The sequence below is a fragment of the Bufo gargarizans genome, chromosome 5 (assembly GCF_014858855.1).
Source record: "Bufo gargarizans isolate SCDJY-AF-19 chromosome 5, ASM1485885v1, whole genome shotgun sequence".
NCBI lineage: Eukaryota > Metazoa > Chordata > Amphibia > Anura > Bufonidae > Bufo > Bufo gargarizans.
The window spans coordinates 20,664,935-20,681,495 of NC_058084.1; the positions used below are offsets into that span (position 1 = coordinate 20,664,935).

A 16,561-nucleotide genomic window follows, 5' to 3' on the forward strand; every position below is an offset into this window, starting at 1 on the left:
ATAGTTGTCAGGGCTCGGTTTAGGGATTCACTAGGTGGTGAAGTTTCCAGGCCTAGTACCTTTTCCCTTCTCTCTTGTGGTCGGTGTGGAGTTATCTACCCACACCGCGCCGTGACATTATCAACCGCCATATACAGTCAATTCTTGATTATGTCAGTGAGGCTATGGAGCCAATCGCTGCACTGGCTAGACAGTTGCAGGGTCTGTCTATAGAGGTAGCTGACCTCCGCACGCAGATCCAGGGATCATAGGCTGCTGGTGCCAGTAGTAGTTACCAGGCCTGTCCTGAACCTAAGGTTGCACTTCTGGACAGATTTTCGGGGGAAAGTGAGTCGTGTAAATTGTACTTTAAGTTACGTCCGCTCTCATCTGGGGATAAGAGTCAAAGAGTGGGCATTATCATGTCGTTACTTAAAGGGGACACTCAGTCTTGGGCATTTTCTCTACCAACCGGATCACAGACCCTCCGGTCAGTAGATGAATTTTTTAGAGCGCTAGGTCTCATCTACGATGACCCGGATCGATCGCCCTGGCCGAAACCAAGTTACGTGGTTTACGGCAGGGAGAGCGTTCAAGAGGAGATCAATTGCTCTAAATTTAGGAGATGGACTATGGATAAGGAGTGGAATGATCCTGCTCTCCGTAGCCAATTCTGTCAGGGATGTTCCCTCTGGGATTAGATCAGGGACTGTCGGAACGGTCCCTGATCTAATCCCAGAGGGAACATGGGGTTACCCAGAATAGGAAACATTGGCGAGGTTGAAGGCGAGATGTCCGGTAATTCAAAGATAGTTGATATTGACTTCAATGTCGGGCCTCTGGTGGGGTGAGTGTGTGCTGAAGAACATTCATTTTAAAGATGGAAATCCACCCAAACCACGTGAAGATAACCTTTGTTTCAGCGGTCAAGGTCTGCTTTTATATTCCTCAAAAGGGGAGGATAGTTTGCCGAGTAGAGATTGGAGAGGTTTGGGGTTAGCTGTATACCTAAATATTTTAGTGAGGATCTAGACCATTTAAATGGAACGTTGTCTGCTAATTCCACAGCAAGGCTCGGAGGGAGGGTGATGTTCATGGCCTCTGATTTTTGGAAATTTATCTTAAAATTAGATAGCAGTGAATACATTTTGAGTTATTTCAAAAGATTTGGTAAAGATATATGGGGGCGTGTGAGGAAGAAAAGAAGGTCGTCCGCATAGGTGGCTATCTTGTGCGAGACTCCCTGGACCTGGACTCCAGTTATGTCGTGGTTGGCTCTTATGTGACCTAGAAGTGGTTCCAGACAAAGAATAAAGATCAGGGGGGAAGAGGGGGCACCCCTGTCTCGTACTATTGTGTATCGAAAATGGCGCTGAAACTTGACCGTTCGCCTTGACTGACGCTAAGGGGTTTGAGTAAAAGTTATGGATGTGGGCCATCATCGTCTCCCCCAATCCCATATGGCCCAGCGTTTTGAACATAGAAGTCCAGTCAACCGTGTCGAATGCCTTGTTGGCATCAGTAGAGAGAAGGAACATGGGGAGTTTAGTCATAATCGCATGATATATCATATCTATAGCCCTGGTAGTATTGTCTCGAGCCTCCCTCAAGGGTGAGAAGCCAGTCTGACCTAAGGGAATGAGATTTTGCATGTGTGGCATAAGACAGATCCCCAAATTTTTAGGGAATAATTTTAAATCAACAATTATAAGAGATATGGGTCGGTAGCTTTGACACTGCGATGGGTCTTTTCCTTCCTTGGGAATTACCGTGATATGAGCTCGAAGTGTGTCGGATGGTAAGGTGCAGGTCGAGACAAGTGAATTGAAGGCGGACAGGAATTGCGGAGACAAGATGTCGGTAAAGGTTTTATAATAAGTTAAGGGCAGGCCATCTGGGCCTGGGGCTTTGCCTGTCTGAGAATCCATCATGGCTAAGGCCAATTCAGCAAGAGTCAGGGGAGCCTTCAATGTGGCAATGGCTTCAGTCGATAGGCGACCTAATCCCGAAGATAATAGGTATTCGCGGATGACTTGTATGTGGGCTTCAGGACTCTGGGGGGATTGTAAGTTGTACAAGGATTGATAGTACCATCTAAAAGTTTCAGTAATCTTTTGGGGAAAAGTTACACGCTGACCTGTATTATCAGTAAGAAAGGGTACATAAGACTTTACCCTGTTCTTACGCAATGCCCTCGCTAAGGTTCTGCCGGGTTTATTTCCGTGTTCGTAGTATTGTCTGCAGCATTTTTCTAAGGTTGCTTTTGCCCTGGACAGGCACAAGGCTCGGACCTGCTCTTGTAACTGTGTCACTTCAGCTCCAAGGTGTCTATCTAGTGTAGACTTATGAAGGCGTTCCAGGTCATATATTTTAGATATAAGTCCAGATAACACTACTGAGAGGATCACTGTCTGGAGTGGTGTGAAGTGAGAAATAGTCAGACAAGTCTTTCCGAATCTCCATTGTGACCTGTAGGTCTTGTAATAGGGAGTCATTCAGATGCCAGTGCTATGCTCTGCTGTGGAGGGTCGGGATTGTGAGTGTCATTGATATTAAGGCATGATCAGAGAAGGTAATTGGGTCAATCCGTGTCCCAGTTAGCTGTTCCAGCCTGGTGTGATGCAGGAAAAAATAGTCTAATCTGGAGTATGAAATGTGGTGATTGGAGTAGAATGTATAGTCTCTGTCTGTCGGGTGTAAAAGGCGCCAGTCATCCACCAGTTGGTGGCTAGGCAGGAGTTCCGTTAGTCTGGACTATGTGGAATGAGGTAGGTATGAGTGACCTTTAGAGGAGTCAGTAGTAGGGTCTAATGTGAGGTTAATATCAGGATCCCCTCCGCCAATTTATCTAGGGCTGCTAGTGTCTTGCCTAAAAATCTGACCTGCCCTGTGTTTGGGGCATATATTGTGGCTAGAGTGGTCACCGTGCCAGCCAGCTTATCTACCCGATCCATCTGTGCAGACATCGATCAGTTCCCAAGACACGGAGTTGGAAATGAGGATGGACACTCCCTTGGTCTTAGAGTCTGGGGAGGTACAGTGATACACATGGGGAAACCGGACACCGATAAGAGACTGGATGCCGTCTGAGCGGAAGCGACTCTCTTGTATAAATGCGATTTGTGCTCTTTTCTTCCACAAAAGCCCGAGAAGGGAGGACCTCTTTTCTGGAATGTTCAAGCCCTGGGCGTTGAGAGAAACAATTATTACATCTGACATAGTAATAATGATAATAATAATAAATAAAAAAAAAAGGGGGTTGGAGGAGGGTAGGGAGGTAAGGGATTGAAGTGATGAAAAAAGTTTGGAGTAAATTGTAGATGAGACGAAGTCTCTACAGTAAAATCTAGAAATGAGATAAACCTCTGTTTAACTGTGGTTCGTCCAACTCGGCTAAAAAAATTTAAAATTCCACCCGAAGGCACGAAGCTCAGTACCCTAGTGGGGGAAGGTGGAACAGCTAGCTGACTAAAGAGAAACATCAGAGGGACCTCCTAGGTCCAAACCCTAAAAAGAAAAAACTGAAACTATCGACTAAGGGAAACTCTGGGCAGATAGGTAAGTGTAGGTGAGGAGAACAGGGGAACGGCAGCATCAGGAGTCCAGTGACCCCAGCAGTTACCGGACCTCCAGCCCCCACCGCTAAGATTAAGGTTCCCATCTAAGTAGAATACACTGTATAGTTCTCTGGGGGGACTGTCCTAATCCAAGCAAGGTGTCTCCTTTATAACATCACTTAGCCACAGTATCAGCGAGGGAAGACTTGATGATGTATCGCAGAGGAATGTCGAGGCCGGGTCCAGGCAGACTCATGACGACTTGTCGGTGAGCATTGAGGTAGTGATGGGCGGTTCCTCCTGGCCCGCCCGCTGCTGGGCCTGAAGCTGCGGTGGTATGGTCCATCCTGGAACTCGTACCGGCGGGACGTTCAGAAAGCGGAAAGCTTCAGGAAGATCCTCCGGAGTATAGATAGTCATAGAGAGTCCCCCTTGCTTGCGTAAGATAATGTGGAAGGGGTGGCCCCAACTGTATGAGGCCCCTGCTTCTTTTGTGGCTTCTAACAGAGGATGGACTAGCCTGCGCATAGAGGGTCAGACATGATACGTCCGGTAGTATGGTAACCGGTGGATCTTCATGGAGGATCTCTCTTTTCTCCCAAGCTCCGCAGAGTATGTCTTCTTTCACCTTGTAAAAATGTACGCTGCAGATTACATCACAAGCTCTAGCTGGGTCGCGGTTCTTCGGGCTTGCCACCGTGTGTACTCTTATTCAATCGCGGTATCCAGTGGACTAATATTTTGTTAAAAATGGTTACCAGTGTCGTATAATAGGTCACCAGGGACTGATTCCGGTATATTTTAAGATTATTGCGGCGTCCCCTATTTTTCGACATCCTCTAGGTTGAGTGAAAAGTCCTTCATTTGAGCATGACATGAGTGTCCATGATGGCAGAAAGCAAAGACATTGCAGAAGCTGAGGTGGGGTATTGTTGTTCAAGTATGGAAACTCTGTCAGACTGTATGTGTGCCCTGGCTGAGGGGTGGCGATTCAGACACCGCTATAGCGTTTGTTGGTACCTGTGGTGCGGTTTGCCCTGCCGCCCTGGGGTTCATCTATTGGTCATCATCCAGCTGGGGTGACATTGAGGCCTGAGCCTGCTTGCTGCCTCCATGTGTGGCCTGGTGTTTTCCATCAACGTGCGAGGAAGGAGCCGATTGTGCGGGAGGCTAGTCTCCATCTCCTGTATGGAAGCGCCGCGGCGCGCGTGCCAGAGTGAAGGGTGCTGCTGAGGCTGCCATTTTAAAAGCCTTTGGTAGCGCCAGCTTCGATGATCCGGAGCACGAGTATCGGCCTATGGATTGCTCAGGAGGGACCACCGACTGACTCCTTGACCTCCTCCCCTTTGTCATGGCCCTGCAGGCGAGGTAAGAAAGGGTTTCCCAGCACTTTAGGTGAAGGTGGACCTGTGTGTGTGCGTCGTCACTCAGCCATGCCCCTCCTCTCCCATTCTATAACCTCTTCTTTCAGTCTCTTTCTATAACCTCCTCTCTTGGCCTCTCACAGCTGACCTCCTCTGCCATGCTCACAGATAATGGCAGTATGCTTGTCTTCTTCTGCCTCTGCACAGTTTCTTGCCACAATCTTCTTTCCTTTACTACAAGACGACCCATGAAAAAGTAGTCGCCTCCAGTGACAGTATGAACGACCAGGGGGCTTGTTTTTTTTTTTTTTTATTCCGCATAAGTCACAAAAGATGCTGACAATGGTCCCCGTTCAGGTCTCTGCACCTTTGGGCAGATCGGATTCTGCCGGCTGATACGGCTTGTGATGCTGCCGATGCCTCCGCCCGGTGCCAGTCAATTCACTATACATACAGTTAAAGCTCCTCGCAGCTCTGCACCTCCATAATCTCCACCCTCTTCTCCGTCTACCACCCTACTCGGGCTCTCTATTCGGTTAGTGACCTAAGATTAACACCCTCCATAATTTGTACTTCACACTTCCATCTTCAAGACTTTTCTCGAGCTGCACCTACTCTCTGGAATGCTCTTCCCAATCAGGGTAATTCCCAACTTTCTTAACTTCAAATTTGCCTTAAAAACACATCTTTTCAGGCAGGCTCATTCTGTTCGGTAAACTTACTCTTGTAACACCCCCCCATTCTGAACTAAACATCTTCAGTGATCTCCACACCCAATGCACTCGCTCAGCTTAGATTGTAAGCTCTTGTGAGCTGGGCTTCAGTTGTTTTCTACCTTATAATTTTGATGGTACATGAATCAGAATTGCTGAAGGGGTTATCCAATATCTAAAATATCCCCCCAATGCTCGGTCACCTTGTGTGGATTATACTTACCTGCTTACCAACACCCGCGTCGCTCCGGATCCCTGCACGGCCAATGCAGCATCCCTGTCTTTCGAATCAAAATCTCTGGCGACGGGTGGGGTTGCCACGTGAACCAGGGGGGCTCGTCTCTGTCTGGAATTGGCTGCTCCCCCCACGGTGGCCGTGAAGGGATCTGGAGCGTCACGGGTGCAGGTATAAATAATCCATACAAGGGACCCGGGCAGGTATTAATTTTCTTCATTGTGACGTTCTCAGGTATACAAGACACAGAACTGGTCAGGAACAGCGCAGCATTTAACAGGACACAGAACTGGTCAGGAACACGGGAGCGCAGGATCTAAAAACGGAACTGGTCAGGAACACGGGAGCGCAGCATCTAACGGGACACAGAACTGGTCAGGAACATGGAAGTGCAGCATCTAACGGGACACATAACTGGTCAGGAACACGGGAGCGCAGCATCTAACGGGACACATAACTGGTCAGGAACACCGGAGTGTGGAGTCTAATGGGACACAGAACTGGTCAGAAACACAGCATCTAATGGGACACAACTGATCAGGAACAACGGAGCGCAGCATCTAAAAGAACTGGTCAGGAACACCGGAGTGCAGCATCTAACGGGACACAGAACTGGTCAGGAACACCGGAGCGCAGCATCTAACGCGACACACAACTGGTCAGGAACACCGGAGCGCAGCATCTAACGCGACACACAACTGGTCAAGAACACCAGAGCGCGGCATCTAACTGGACACAGAACTAGTGAGGAGCACCGGAGCGCGGCATCTAACAGGACACAGAACTGGTCAGGAACAACTAAGCGTGGCGTCTAACAGGACACAGAACTGGTCAGAAACACTGGAGCGCAGCGTCTAACGGAATTGGTCAGGAACAGTGGAGCACAGCATCTAACAGGACCAAGGGATCAGATGTACAGGAATAGCCAAACGTTATTTTCGGTACAGTGGGTTTTGTGTAAGACATTTACTTGCAATGTATGATTTTTTTTTCTGTTGATTTGGTTTTGGACCCAACATTCAGCACCTCAAATATTTACAGAAAATCAGAAGCTGAGAAGATATTGACCAGTGTCAGGATATATATACTGTACATGTTCAGGTGGTTTCTGCTTTATTGTTTTGCTCACATTTAGTGTTTTTTTTTCTCTGAAATCTTAAAAGGTTTTTTTACGGGATTTTAATACAGGTGACCTATCCTCATAATAGGTCATCAATATCAGATTGGTGGGGGTTGGACACCCGGCACCCCCACCGATCAGCTGTTTGAAGAGTAGGTCACGCTCCAGGAGAACGCTGCCTTCCCTTCACAGTTCACTGCTGCGATATCAACGACGAGCAGGTAATCGGTGCAATTATGGCGTCTTATACACTTCTATGGGCGGCTCTGTCCTATACACTTTAAGTGAACAGGACGCCATACTTGTAATTACACCGATCACCGCTGTGATGTCGACAGCGAGCAGGTAAACTGTGAAGGGCAGGCAGCATTCGCCTGGAGCGTGACCTACTCTTCAAACAGCGGATCATTATGGGGAACCTGGGGCGTGACGCACTGTTATGGGGAACCTGGGGCGTGACGCACTGTTATGGGGAACCTGGGGCGTGACGCACTGTTATGGGGAACCTGGGGCGTGACGCACTGTTATGGGGAACCTGGGGCGTGACGCACTGTTATGGGGAACCTGGGGCGTGACGCACTGTTATGGGGAACCTGGGGCGTGACGCACTGTTATGGGGAACCTGGGGCGTGACGCACTGTTATGGGGAACCTGGGGCGTGACGCACTGTTATGTGGCACCTGGGGCGTGACGCACTGTTATGGGGAACCTGGGGCGTGACGCACTGTTATGGGGAACCTGGGGCGTGACGCAGTACTCCCTCCATGAATGCAGCGGTCCGGCCGGCGCGTGACGTCACTCAGTCATTCATGAAGCAGGAGCGCGACTGAGTGACGTCACGCGCCGGCCGGACCGCTGCAGTCATAGAGGGAGTACTGTTTCAGACGATTAGGCTAGTTTATCAAAGGAGAGAAATAGACTTTACATACAAAGAGACTGCTGTGCGCGGGGCCTTGTGGAATACAGCGACTACACCGGGCCCCGCCGCGAGTTGCCTGCCTCCGGCCCTTCCTCCCACCCCGCATAACCAAAACTGATGTATCGCCGGCAGCGCTGTGCAGCATACCGGCCCGCAAAACATCAGTGTCAGCCATGTAAAAATGACACCATCGCTTTATAAGACGCACTGCCATTCCCCCCCCCCCACTTTTGAAGGAAAAAAACTGCGCCTTATAAAGCGAAAAATACAGTAAGTGGGTTTTGGGTTGCAGTTTGGGCACTCTGTCTACAAAAGGTTCACCATCACTGACCTATCCTGAGGATAAGTCATCAATATTGAAAACCCCTCTAAGTATTTTGCCCCCGTCTCTCTTGGGTGTGCGCCAGCGATCCAGTTCAGTGAGCAGTCCTCCTCCACTGCAGTCTGATCTTTGGGGCCCCGGCTTTCATACAGGTCTGGATAGCGGAGAAGGCTGGATCTATGGCCAGTGTGCACAGGACACTAACCATCTGGGCGATGACACCCTCTGTAATGGGGGCGAATCCCAGTGGTCAGCGGCGTATCCCCCAACACAGTGCACCAAACATCTGCTTCCCTCCTCTTATCTTCTGCACAATGATACAACTCCAATATCTGCCATATAAGCGCACTGGGCGTATAATCACAGGGATAGCTCCTTTCTAGCAACATTAGAAACTGGTTTTTATATAATTTATAACATTTTTGACTTTAAGATCAAAAAATAAAAAGAGCTGAACTTTTTCCATGTGAGCGGTATGCCCGGCCCAGCCCCGCTTCCCTCCGGGCACTGGTGGCTGCGGTCTTACTTCGGGTCCCTGACCCCACTTCAGGTTTTAGAGGAGCAAAGACGCCCCCACTTGTAAGCTTGTGTAAAAGCTGCCCCAGGCCGAGGAGTTGTCTCGCCCCTTCCTGCTCCCAATATCTCTTCATCTCCTAAGGCCGTCTTCACACAACGCACGGACAGTTTCTCAACCATTTGTGCATCCATTCTCGAGCCGTCTGTCCATTTTGCATCAGATTTTTAATGGTTAAGACCAACCATTAAAAACTGATTGATGCAATTTTTTTTTAATCCCAACCCGTGCGGTCCCCTCAGTTGTCGTAGTGCCCCTTGGACATCAAATTCCCCCAGTAATATTAATGCCCCAATTAGTAGCCCCTAGTGTTAGTAATGCCCCACTAGTGGCTACCCCAGAGAGAAACAAGAACACTTCCCCTGGCGGGGACACTCGCTCCTCACTGAATACAGCAGGACCTGCTCCTCCAGCATGGTGATGTCATCACACTGGGAGCACGGGTCCTGCCGCATTCAGTGAGGAGCAAGTGTCCCCGCCAGTGGAAGTGGTTAAGGTATTTTTTTTATTTTTAACCCCTGAATGGCTTTTTTTTTTTTTTTAAATAAAAAATAACAGAATACCCGTTTTTAATAGCAGTTAGACGGGTCCTCGCTTGTCTAAACTGCCGTTAAAAACAGGCCCATTGATTTCAATGGGTTCCATCTGGCTGTGAAATAGGACATGTCCGCTATTCACCGGGCAATAAAAACCCAGCTGTGTGAATAGCCCCAAAAACTTAAATTGGTCCTAAAAATGGCCAAAAGCAACAGCTGTCATGGCCATTTTTCCCGTCCTTGTGGCTGCCGCCCATCTCCTTGCCACGGCCGCAGGATCCAGCTGGTGGTGTGGCCCCGTCTCCTGTCATACTCCACTACATTACTCTGAACACATTTGGCGCTGTCGGTAGCTTGCACTTTGGCGGTCATTTATGGGTGGGAATAATTGCACATAGAAGAAGCCCAGGTGATCGCTCCCCCCGTGGCTATAAGCTGAGATACTCGGGCGGGTGGCGAGTCACCATGTCCGCAGTCCACACCACGTCCGTCCTCTGCGCTCTCACCAGCGCCTCCTGCACTTCTGCCTTAAACTGAGCTTCTTTATCACAGTCTACGAACCCAATAACATCAGGACTGGACTCATCGGCTGAACGCGGGTGACACTCCAGCGGGAGCGGGTAGATCACCAGCTGCAGGTCGGCCAGGTGCAGGGAGCTGTGCAGCAGAGATCTGATGCCCTGACCAGATAACGGGTTATCAAGCAGCCCAAGGTAGCGCAGGCAGCGACAGCGGCAGAGCGCGGGCGTCAGCGCCGACAGGGTGGAGTCCCTCAGCTTGCAGTCCATCACATCCAGACACAGCAGGGAGGAGCAGGCCTGGTCCAGGAGCTGCAGGAAGGGCTGCAGGAGGACGCCACTCAGGTTGTTCCCACTCAAGTCCAATTTCCTGAGAGATGAGACATGGATGCTCCGGGAGAGATAGTGCAGGTCTGCGGGGAGGAGGCAGCAGAACGCCAGCTCCACGCTCTCCAGAGGGGTCCGCAATCCCCTGCGAGAAGGAGAAAAACAGAAAGGCTAAAAGATCTACCGAACACTGGTCAGAATGTGCAGAATACCCCGAGCCCCCCTGTACAGATCCTGAGTTACATCCTGTATTATACTGCAGAGCTGCACTCACTATTCTGCTGGTGGAGTCACTGTGTACATACATTACTTATCCTGTACTGATCCTGTATTATACTCCAGAGCTGCACTCACTATTCTGCTGGTGGAGTCACTGTCTACATACATTACTTATCCTGTATTATACTCCAGAGCTGCACTCACTATTCTGCTGGTGCAGTCACTGTGTACATACATTACATTACTTATCCTGTACTGATCCTGTATTATACTCCAGAGCTGCACTCACTATTCTGCTGGTGCAGTCGCTGTGTACATACATTACTTATCCTGTACTGATCCTGAGTTACATCCTGTATTATACTCCAGAGCTGCACTCACTATTCTGCTGGTGCAGTCACTGTGTACATACATTACTTATCCTGTATTATACTCCAGAGCTGCACTCACTATTCTGCTGGTGCAGTCACTGAGTACATACATTACTTATCCTGTACTGATCCTGAGTTACATCCTGTATTATACTCCAGAGCTGCACTCACTATTCTGCTGGTGAAGTCACTGTGTACATACATTACTTATCCTGTATTATACTCCAGAGCTGCACTCACTATTCTGCTGGTGGAGTCACTGTGTACATACATTACTTATCCGGTACTGATCCTGAGTTACATCCTGTATTATACTCCAGAGCTGCACTCACTATTCTGCTGGTGCGGTCACTGTGTACATACATTACTTATCCTGTATTATACTCCAGAGCTGCACTCACTATTCTGCTGGTGCAGTCACTGTATACATACATTACTTATCCTGTACTGATCCTGGGTTACATCCTGTATTATACTCCAGAGCTGCACTCACTATTCTGCTGGTGCAGTCACTGTGTACATACATTACTTATCCTGTACTGATCCTGAGTTACATCCTGTATTATACTCCAGAGCTGCACTCACTATTCTGCTGGTGCAGTCACTGTGTACATACATTACTTATCCTGTACTGATCCTGAGTTACATCCTGTATTATATTCCAGAGCTGCACTCACTATTCTGCTGGTGCAGTCACTGTGTACATACATTACTTATCCTGTACTGATCCTGAGTTACATCCTGTATTATACTCCAGAGCTGCACTCACTATTCTGCTGGTGCAGTCACTGTGTACATACATTACTTATCCTGTATTATACTCCAGAGCTGCACTCACTATTCTGCTGGTGCAGTCACTGAGTACATACATTACTTATCCTGTACTGATCCTGAGTTACATCCTGTATTATACTCCAGAGCTGCACTCACTATTCTGCTGGTGCAGTCACTGTGTACATACATTACTTATCCTGTATTATACTCCAGAGCTGCACTCACTATTCTGCTGGTGCAGTCACTGTGTACATACATTACTTATCCTGTACTGATCCTGTGTTACATCCTGTATTATACTCCAGAGCTGCACTCACTATTCTGCTGGTGCAGTCACTGTGTACGTACATTACTTATCCTGTACTGATCCTGAGTTACATCCTGTATTATACTCCAGAGCTGCACTCACTATTCTGCTGGTGCAGTCACTGTGTACATACATTACTTATCCTGTATTGATCCTGAGTTACATCCTGTATTATACTCCAGAGCTGCACTCACTATTCTGCTGGTGCAGTCACTGTGTACATACATTACTTATCCTGTACTGATCCTGAGTTACATCCTGTATTATACTCCAGAGCTGCACTCACTATTCTGCTGGTGCAGTCACTGTGTACATACATTACTTATCCTGTATTATACTCCAGAGCTGCACTCACTATTCTGCTGGTGCAGTCACTGAGTACATACATTACTTATCCTGTACTGATCCTGAGTTACATCCTGTATTATACTCCAGAGCTGCACTCACTATTCTGCTGGTGCAGTCACTGTGTACATACATTACTTATCCTGTATTATACTCCAGAGCTGCACTCACTATTCTGCTGGTGCAGTCACTGTGTACATACATTACTTATCCTGTATTATACTCCAGAGCTGCACTCTGTATTCTGCTGGTGCAGTCACTGTGTACATACATTACTTATCCTGTACTGATCCTGAGTTACATCCTGTATTATACTCCAGAGCTGCACTCACTATTCTGCTGGTGCAGTCACTGTGTACATACATTACTTATCCTGTACTGATCCTGAGTTACATCCTGTATTATACTCCAGAGCTGCACTCACTATTCTGCTGGTGCAGTCACTGTGTACATACATTACTTATCCTGTACTGATCCTGAGTTACATCCTGTATTATACTCCAGAGCTGCACTCACTATTCTGCTGGTGCAGTCACTGTGTACATACATTACTTATCCTGTACTGATCCTGAGTTACATCCTGTATTATACTCCAGAGCTGCACTCACTATTCTGCTGGTGCAGTCACTGTGTACATACATTACTTATCCTGTACTGATCCTGAGTTACATTCTGTATTATACTCCAGAGCTGCACTCACTATTCTGCTGGTGCAGTCACTGTGTACATACATTACTTATCCTGTACTGTTATCTGATTGGCAGTGATTACATCATGTGACCGCTCTTACCCGAGCAGCTGTTGAATGCGTCCAGAGAGGCGCGAGGATCCGAGGTTGAGCTCCTTCAGCGCAGGCAGCTGGCAGATCTGGGATGCGAAGTTCTGCATGTCTTCCTCAGCAGCGGGTGAGAGTCGCCTCACGTCTATGTTGCTGTAGGGTAACTTCAGGCTCTGCAGGTGACTGAAACGCGTCATGTACGGGAGCAGAGCATTCAGACCTGACAGACCCAGGTTATTATACCGCAGGTCTATCTGCCGGAGGTCGGTGGGGTTCAGGAGCTCCAGCAGTCCCACAGTGCTCCGCAGAGACAGCTCCTCCGCCCAGATGTCCCTGCACTGCAAACACAGGGGACCGCTGGAGCCAACCAGCAGCGCCTCCCGCAGGACACCATAGGAAGTGCTGTTCACAAACAGATCCGCCCGCACCGCCACACACACGGACCCGCCCGCTGCATCATTGGATCCTTTCATGCGCTTCGAGGCTTGAGCCATTTCCCTGCACTGTCTTCTGGCGATATCAACGCAGGACTTTGCCAGGGTGACAGTGCGGGACCAGAGACTCATGGTGTCGGGGCGCTGCTCCAAGCCGCCGTCATGGGTACCAGTCATGTCCAGGAGCCGCAGTCTCTGCTTCCTGAAAGTAGAACGCGGCAATTAGGAAAGCGAATAAATGGCACATCACTGCCAAGTGTGCGGACCCCTACAGGGCCAGCTCTGCGGACCCCTCTACCTCAGTGGTCGCCCTTCTTTCTGCCCAGCCAGCGCCTCCCTCAGGTACGCCATGACGCCCAGGATGACGGTCTGCACACACAGCTTGCTGGCCTTCTCGTAGAGCTGGAGGCGGCCATCACCCTGCAGCAGCTTCTGGAGGCTCAGCACAGGGAACGGCCATCGCTGCACCAAATCCTGCAGCACCAGCGTCTTCTGGTCCAGGAAGGCGGCTCTGAAGAGCACGGGGTAGAGCTCCTTGGGGATGAGGTGCAGAGCGCTGCGCAGGGAGCCGTGGTCCGACACCAACTTCCGGCTGCAGATAAACAGCAGGGACGACATGGCGGCCGCTACCGCGAGGACATCTCCTGCAGAGACAAGAGGCCGCAGTGTAATTGGGGGCGAGAGCAGGATGTCTGGGGCGCATCTGTGCAAGGTTTGGGGGTCACAGGAGGGGGTCCACAGCTTACAGGAGGCGGCTGGGGGCTACAGTGACTATTAGGGGTGACGGGTCGTATGTTTGGGGGTAATGAGTTTAGCATCGATAGGAGGATGCTACAGAGTCTCAGGGGGAGGAGGGGAGGTTTGGGGGGACACCAGTCTCCGGGGGTGTTTGGGGGGACACCAGTCTACGGGGGTGTTTGGGGGGACACCAGTCTACGGGGGTGTTTGGGGGGACACCAGTCTACGGGGGTGTTTGGGGGCCCCTCAGTCTCCGGGGGAGGAGGGGGTGTTTGGGGGGCCCCCTCAGTCTCCGGGGAGGAGGGAGGTTTGGGGGACACCAGTCTCAGGGGGAGGAGGGGAGGTTTGGGGGGACACCAGTCTCAGGGGGAGGAGGGGAGGTTTGGGGGGACACCAGTCTCAGGGGGAGGAGGGGAGGTTTGGGGGGACACCAGTCTCAGGGGGAGGAGGGGAGGTTTGGGGGGACACCAGTCTCAGGGGGAGGAGGGGAGGTTTGGGGGGACACCAGTCTCAGGGGGAGGAGGGGAGGTTTGGGGGGACACCAGTCTCCGGGGGAGGAGGGGAGGTTTGGGGGGGGGCACCAGTCTCCGGGGGAGGAGGGGGTGTTTGGGGGGACACCAGTCTCCGGGGGAGGAGGGGAGGTTTGGGGGGACACCAGTCTCCGGGGGAGGAGGGGAGGTTTGGGGGGACACCAGTCTCCGGGGGTGTTTGGGGGGACACCAGTCTACGGGGGTGTTTGGGGGGACACCAGTCTCCGGGGGTGTTTGGGGGGACACCAGTCTCCGGGGGTGTTTGGGGGACACCAGTCTACGGGGGTGTTTGGGGGGACACCAGTCTACGGGGGTGTTTGGGGGGACACAGTTACGGGGGTGTTTGGGGGGACACCAGTCTACGGGGGTGTTTGGGGGGACACCAGTCTACGGGGTGTTTGGGGGGACACCAGTCTACGGGGTGTTGGGGGGACAACAGTCTACGGGGGTGTTTGGGGGGACACCAGTTACGGGGGTGTTTTGGGGGGACACCAGTCTCGGGGGTGTTTGTGGGGGACCACCAGTCTACTGGGGTGGTTGGGGGAACACCAGTCTACGGGGGTGTTTGGGGGTGACACCAGTCTACGGGGGTGTTTGGGGGGGACCCCAAGGTCTACGGGGGGTGTTTTTGGGGGACACCAGATCTACGGGGGGTGTTTGGGGGGACAACCAGTCTACGGGGGTGTTGGGGGGCACCTCAGTCTCCGGGGGAGGAGGGGGGTTTGGGGGGACACCAGTCTCAGGGGGAGGAGGGGGAGGTTTGGGGGACACCAGTCTCAGGGGGAGGAGGGGAGGTTGGGGGGACACCAGTCTCAGGGGGAGGAGGGGAGGTTTGGGGGGGACACCAGTCTCAGGGGGAGAAGGGGAGGTTTGGGGGGGGCACCAGTCTCAGGGGGAGGAAGGGGAGGTTTGGGGGGGGGCACCAGTCTCCGGGGGAGGAGGGGGTGTTTGGGGGGACACCAGTCTCCGGGGGTGAGGAGGGGAGGTTTGGGGGGACACCAGTCTCCGGGGGTGTTTGGGGGCCCCTCAGTCTCCGGGGGTGTTTGGGGGCCCCTCAGTCTCCGGGGGTGTTTGGGGGCCCCTCAGTCTCCGGGGGTGTTTGGGGGCCCCTCAGTCTCCGGGGGTGTTTGGGGGCCCCTCAGTCTCCGGGGGTGTTTGGGGGCCCCTCAGTCTCCGGGGGTGTTTGGGGGCCCCTCAGTCTCCGGGGGAGGAGGGGGTGTTTGGGGGGCCCCCTCAGTCTCCGGGGGAGGAGGGGGTGTTTGGGGGCCCCTCAGTCTCCGGGGGTGTTTGGGGGCCCCTCAGTCTCCGGGGGAGGAGGGGGTGTTTGGGGCCCCCTCAGTCTACGGGGGAGGTTTGGGGGCCCCTCAGTCTCTCACCTTCTCCAGATCCGGATCCAACCCCGAGCGCCGCCGCCGGATAATCACGGGTTACACCGAGCCCGCCTATTAGTGGAACGTCCCTTACGTCAGACTACGTCATCACGCTCTGCGCCTGCAAAACGCCATGTTTACTACTGGCAGGCGGCAGAAGAGAGAGACGAAAGTGAAAGCACCTAATTTATGTATAGGCATGTCACATGAGGTATACCACGGCATAGGAACTACAACTCCCAGCATGCCACGCCAGTCTGCAGACACTCTCATTAGTGAAGTTCAGCGTCATGGCCGCTAAGGATGACAGGCTGCAATACCAGTCACAGCCACCAGGGGGTAGTGAGATTCAGTGTCACAGCCGCTAAGATGACAGGCTGCAGTACCAGTCACAGCCACCAGGGGTAGTGAGATTCAGTGTCACGGCCGCTAGGATGACAGGCTGCAGTACCAGTCACAGCCACCAGGGGGTAGTGAGATTCAGTGTCACAGCCGCTAAGATGACAGGCTGCAATACCAGTCACAGCCACC

At 51.5% G+C, this 16,561-nt stretch overlaps 1 protein-coding gene across 1 annotated transcript; it reads right to left on the reverse strand.

Moving 5' to 3' along the window:
* Positions 1 to 9,335: 9,335 nt before the first annotated feature.
* LRRC14 (leucine rich repeat containing 14) lies at positions 9,336 to 16,171 on the reverse strand. Its single transcript, XM_044293562.1, has 4 exons — positions 16,037 to 16,171; positions 13,691 to 14,036; positions 12,971 to 13,594; positions 9,336 to 10,309 (listed from the first exon to the last, which is right to left on the reverse strand). The coding sequence occupies exons 2-4, from the start codon at positions 14,008 to 14,010 to the stop codon at positions 9,748 to 9,750; spliced, it is 1,506 nt and encodes a 501-aa protein (XP_044149497.1). The 5' UTR covers positions 14,011 to 14,036; positions 16,037 to 16,171; the 3' UTR covers positions 9,336 to 9,747.
* Between the last annotated feature and the right edge of the window lie 390 nt (positions 16,172 to 16,561).